The sequence below is a fragment of the Rhagoletis pomonella genome, unplaced genomic scaffold (genome assembly GCF_013731165.1).
Source record: "Rhagoletis pomonella isolate Grant_MI unplaced genomic scaffold, Rhpom_1.0 Rhpom_scaffold_10171, whole genome shotgun sequence".
Lineage (NCBI taxonomy): Eukaryota > Metazoa > Arthropoda > Insecta > Diptera > Tephritidae > Rhagoletis > Rhagoletis pomonella.
Window position 1 is genome coordinate 1 of NW_023468704.1, and position 5,655 is coordinate 5,655.

Below are 5,655 nucleotides of genomic sequence, written 5' to 3' on the forward strand. Positions count from 1 at the left end.
GCATTGCACTTGTTATCTTATTTTGCATTTCCTTATCACTAACCTTCTGCCTATTATATTTATTGTTGTGGAAATTATCTCAGCTAACTGTGTACAAATATTTTAAGCGACCGGTTTGGGTACAATTGAATTCGTTCACCTAAGCTCACTTCACTTCTGCTTTGGCTTGGAAATAAAGAAAACGCTTTGCACTTATATTTAAGACACATCGGTGTTTCATTTATATTTAGAACTTTCTCGGCCTAAATGTGTCGCTGGAAGGATTAAGAAACTACTTAATTCTCAAACATTTGGTGACCCCGACGTGATATCGAAATTTTCGCATTTTAATATTTCGTGATCGTTTGCCAAGTAGAAGTAACCTCGGTTCGCATATTTGTATGTACACAGCTTTCGACATACATTTTCGTTGCCATCGAGTGCATCCATAGGTTCAGTTATTAGCACGCATATTATATCGCGGATATTTCTCTACCGAAACCAAAAATACTCGATTTGTTTGCTTAAAAATTCCAAAAAAGTCGAAATCGGGTGACGAGAGCGTTAGTCTAGCGGGTGATATCGCGTTTTACAAAAAGGAATGTAATTCCCTTCAACGGCAGCTGGATGCTCTCAGTACCTTTTTGACAAATGATCGCTTAAAAGGTTTGGATGAAGCAGATATTTCGGCTCGGCTTAAGCATGCCGAACGCATGCAGTCAAACTTTGAGAATGCTCGCTCAGCCCTCAAGCGACTGGACAGGAAGGAATTCGAGTCGGATTCGGACGAAAACTTTTTCAAGGCATATATTGAGCTTGAAGCGAAACTCAATCGTGAACTAAAATCTAAGCAAAAGGCTTGTGGCGCGCACTCATCGACTCTACGAGCCTTCTCCTGGGAAGAAGCTGCGGTACAGCCTTCCCAACGACGGTCCAGACTACCTGAGCTGAAAATTCCAGTTTTTAGCGGCTCATATCTCGATTGGCCATCGTTCTTCAGTACATTTACTTCAGCAATAGATAAGGACATGGAGATGTCCAAATTGGAAAAAATGCAATATTTGATCACCAGCCTCGATGGAGCAGCTTTAGATACCATCCGCTCACTTGATCCCACTGAAGAAAATTATAGCAAAGCATTAGATTTACTAAAAGGACGTTTTGATAATAAATTGCTTAATTTTCAGGCTCACATAAAGGCAATTTTCGGGCTACAACGTGTAGAGGAGGGCATTTCAAGCGGATTACGAAAATTAAGCGATCAAGTAAACGCCCAAACGCAAACTTTGGCAACTACAGAAGAAACATATAATGGCTTACTCATTCATCTCGTGACTAGCAAACTAGATCTACACACGCACGAAAATGGGAGGAGAACTTGTCTACTCAAAAATTACCGACCTGGCTAGAGATGTCAACGTTTTTGGAAAAAAAGATGTCACATGGCTGAAAATTTGGAAAATGCTATGGTCAATCAGACACCTAGCAAACAGGTGGGCAAAAATTCAGCTCAATCAAAATCAAAAGCAAATGTACTAGTTGCAGCATCTAGTGTAAAATCAACCTCACTTTGTGTTTTTTGCGATTCAAAGGAGCATTTTATTAATGTCTGTACTCGTTTTTTAAATCTTTCACCCAAATTGCGCTATAAAGAAGCAAAAAGGTTTCATTTGTGCTTGAATTGCCTTCGTAAGGGCCACACTGTCAAGCAGTGCAAATCGGGCAGCTGCCGGCATTGCCAAGCAAAACATAACTCGTTGTTGCATATAAATGGTGTTCAAGACAGTGGACCGACATCAAGCTCGCCCCCAGCTGTCACAAACAGCCAATCATTAGCTCAACAGTCAACTTTAGTTGCCGGCGTGTGCTATTAGCGACAGCCATCGTTTTAGTTAAAAATCGTGCAGGTACGCTAGTTCCATGTCGAGCCATTTTAGACTCCGCATCTCAACTTAATTTCATTACAACTCGATTTGCGAATCAGCTTCAACTTCGTTCCTGTCACTCACCAGTTTCAATATCTGGCATCGGAGAGGCGAGTATCATCGCCGATAGGTGTGTTGACATCTTTGCTCAAGCGCAAGATGGCAGCTTCTCAACATCGTTTGCAGCACTAATCACACGAAGCATAACCGACTATCAGCCGAACTTTGATATCAACGTTGACGGCTGGAATATACCCAATAACATTAAACTGGCTGATCCCACATTTTTCAAAGCAAGTCGCATTGACCTTTTGATTGGAGCTGAACTTTTCTATGACCTAATTTGCGTTGGGCAAGTTAGGATAGCTGACCATCTTCCTACGCTACAAAAAACTAAGTTAGGCTGGGTGGTTTCAGAAGGGGTATCGCACTTCAATAGTCGCTCCACAGCTCTTTCGTCCTTCAGAAATCCAAAGCCACTAGGAGATAGTAATGACATACTGGCAAGCATTGTCACGCGCTTTTGGGAGGTCGACAATAGATTCGCCGCAACCCCTAACCCAACCTTGTCAGATGAAGATGTTTTCTGCGAGAAGCATTTCGTACAAAATCACGTTCGTCTGCCATCAGGAGCGTATTCAGTAAGGCTACCTCCTAAATCTAATTTCGATATTCTCGGTGACTCGTACGACCTTGCTTTACGGAGATTCAAGGCTCTAGAAAGAAAGCTTCAAAGAGATCAACCCACAAAGCGTTTATACTCAGACTTCATGCAGGAATACATGGATCTTGGTCACATGTCAATGGCATCATTACTAGCAGGCGCTCCGGTTTACTACCTACCCCACTATTGTGTTCGAAAAGAAGATAGTACTACTACAAAATTGCGTGTAGTATTCGACGGATCTGCTAAAACCACTTCTGGGCACTCTTTAAACGATTTGTTGCTGTCAGGACCAACTATACAACCGAAACTTTTTAGCACATTACTTCGTTTCAGATTTTTCAAGGTTGCGCTTTGTGGTGATATATGCAAAACGTATCGCTGTGTTAAAATGGCTAACCCTGATAACCAGTTGCAATGCATACTTTGGCGTGATGATCCATCAGAGGAAATAAGAATGTATAAGCTCGACACTGTGACATATGGTACAAGGCCAGCTGCGTTTTTAGCCATTCGGGCTATGCACCAACTTACGTTTGACGAAGAAGAAGCATTCCCCATCGGGGCAAAAATCATTCGAAGCGACTTTTACGTAGACGACTTAATTTCTGGTGGTGATACGATTGAAGAAGTCATGCAAATGAAGCAGCAGGTGAAGCAGCTACTTCGACGAGGAGATTTTCCTATTCGGAAATGGTGTTCGAATGAAGCTGTCGTTCTTAAAGATGAAGATGAGCAAGACTGCGAACAATTCTTGAAGTTTCATGATGGTACCGATGTTACAAAGGCGCTCGGCCTTGTGTGGGACCCCATATCAGACCAATTTCTGTTTAGCTTCACGCCAATTTCAAATTCGGGAAAAATCACAAAACGTTCGATTCTCTCGGTAATAGCGCGGTTCTATGATCCACTTGGGTTAATTTCGCCTGTAATTACAAGTTTGAAGGTATTTATGCAAGCCTTATGGAAAGAAAAGTTGGATTGGGACGAAAGTTTGCCGCAGTCCCTGCATTGTACATGGTTGGATTTGTGCAGTCAACTATCCATCGTTAGCAGCCTTCGCTTCCCACGCTTCGTACTCGCTATGCAGGTACGTGTACAGCTCCACGCATTTTGTGATGCCAGTTTATCTGCTTACGGTGCTTGCCTTTACACCCGTATTGAAGATCAAGGTGTCATAAAAACACATCTCCTGTGTTCCAAGTCGAGAGTGACACCATTGAAATCACTCACCGTTCCGAAACTCGAATTGTCAGCCGCATTGCTGCTGGCAGAATTGGTCTCAAACATTTTGGAAAATAGTCAGCTATCGTACGAATGTCATTGCTGGTCGGACTCAATGATTGTTTTGTCATGGCTGCGGTCTTTTCCTGGAAATTTTAACATATTTGTTTCCAATCGCGTAGCCCAGATTCAATCCCTCACATCGGGCATGACATGGCATCATGTTCCTACTGATCTAAATCTTGCGGATATTCTTTCACGTGGTTGTGCTCCAAAGGAGCTTCTAAATAACTTTCTTTGGGCAAATGGTCCTGCATTTCTCCGTACAGATTCATCGCACTGGCCAGGAAACATGGATTTCTTGACTGATCTTCCAGAAAGGCGACGCCGTGTTCTGGTTGCAAGTCCTCGAATTGATGCAACTTTTGATTGCAAATTTCAAAATTCATTTGGCAAGCTACAACGCGTATTCGCATACGTTTACAAATTTTGTCAGTTAAACGCAAAACGCTCTGTACCATCAACTGGATCGCTTACTGTCGATGACGTAAAATGTGGTACATTATTATTAATCAGGCATATACAGCAAGTATACTTCGCAACAGAATACAAACTACTAAAGGAAAATAAACAGTTACCTTCGTCTAGCAACCTGCTGTCTCTCAATCCATTTGTCGACGATTTTGGTGCACTTCGCGTTGGAGGACGACTTCATTATTCAAATTTGGACTTCGAGGCAAAGCATCCGCTTTTGCTACCAAAGCAGCATCCAGTCACCAACGCGCTCATTGAATTTTATCATCGAAAACTCCTGCATGCAGGACCACAGAGTTTGCTAGCATCGATCCGACAGCAGTACTGGCCTATTGGTGGGCGCAAAACAGTCGCTAAAACTGTCAATAAATGCATAAATTGCTATCGCCTGAAGCCTCGGGTATTACAGCAAATTATGTCGTTTCTGCCAAAAGATCGCGTGCGGCCATCCAGAACATTCCACACCACCGGGATTGATTACTGTGGACCATTTCATTACAAACACACTGTACGCAACCGACCGCCTGTCAAATGCTATGTATGCATTTTTGTTTGCTTTGCGACGAAAGCGACTCATCTTGAGCTTGTTCAAGATTTATCGACTCAATCATTCATCGCAGCACTTAAGCGTTTTATCAGCATTAGAGGCAAACCGAGCACAATCTGGTCTGATAACGCAACAAATTTCGTAGGAGCGAAGAATGAGCTGGAGGAGCTGCGAAAATTATTTTTTAATCAAAATCACAACAACGCAATAGCAGAAGCTTGCATTGAAAATCATATAGACTGGAAATTCATTCCGCCTCGGTCGCCGCACTTTGGTGGTTTATGGGAGGCTGCGGTCAAATCCGCAAAACTTCATTTTTATCGGACCGTTGGCATTTCCATTTTAACTTTTGATGAGCTTCGCACTTTGGTCTGTGAAATTTCTGCTATTGTAAACTCACACCCCCTCTGTCCAATTACAGAAAACCCACATGATCTTGACGTGCTTACGCCAGCGCATTTCCTCATAGGTGGACCACTCGTAGCTATCACCGAACCAAACGTAACACATTTAAACATGAACTGCCTTAGCCGATGGCAGCGAATTTGTCAAATGCAGCAAATCTTCTGGCAAAAGTGGAGCACTTCGTATTTATCATTGCTACAAGAGAGGTCTAAGTGGCGTACAGCTACCCCAAATGTACAGCAAGGTGCTATGGTGCTTCTGAAAGACGACAACTTACCCCCCTTAAAATGGACTCTAGGTCGAATTGAGCGCTCATTCACTGGTGATGATGGATATGTCAGAGCAGCAATTATACGAACTGCAAGCGGACTTGTAAA

At 42.7% G+C, this 5,655-nt stretch overlaps 2 protein-coding genes across 2 annotated transcripts; both read left to right on the top strand.

Annotated features, from left to right (window-relative positions):
- Window positions 1-521: 521 nt before the first annotated feature.
- Window positions 522-1,388, top strand: LOC118756402 (the record flags this gene model as incomplete). The annotated part of the gene is made up of 1 exon (XM_036491166.1): window positions 522-1,388. A coding segment is annotated over one exon (867 nt), but the record flags the coding sequence as incomplete, so codon positions are not given.
- A 33-nt stretch (window positions 1,389-1,421) lies between these two features.
- On the top strand, window positions 1,422-3,658 carry LOC118756401 (the record flags this gene model as incomplete). Its single annotated transcript, XM_036491165.1, has 2 exons — window positions 1,422-1,472; window positions 1,964-3,658. Coding segments are annotated over exons 1-2 (1,746 nt in total), but the record flags the coding sequence as incomplete, so codon positions are not given.
- Between the last annotated feature and the right edge of the window lie 1,997 nt (window positions 3,659-5,655).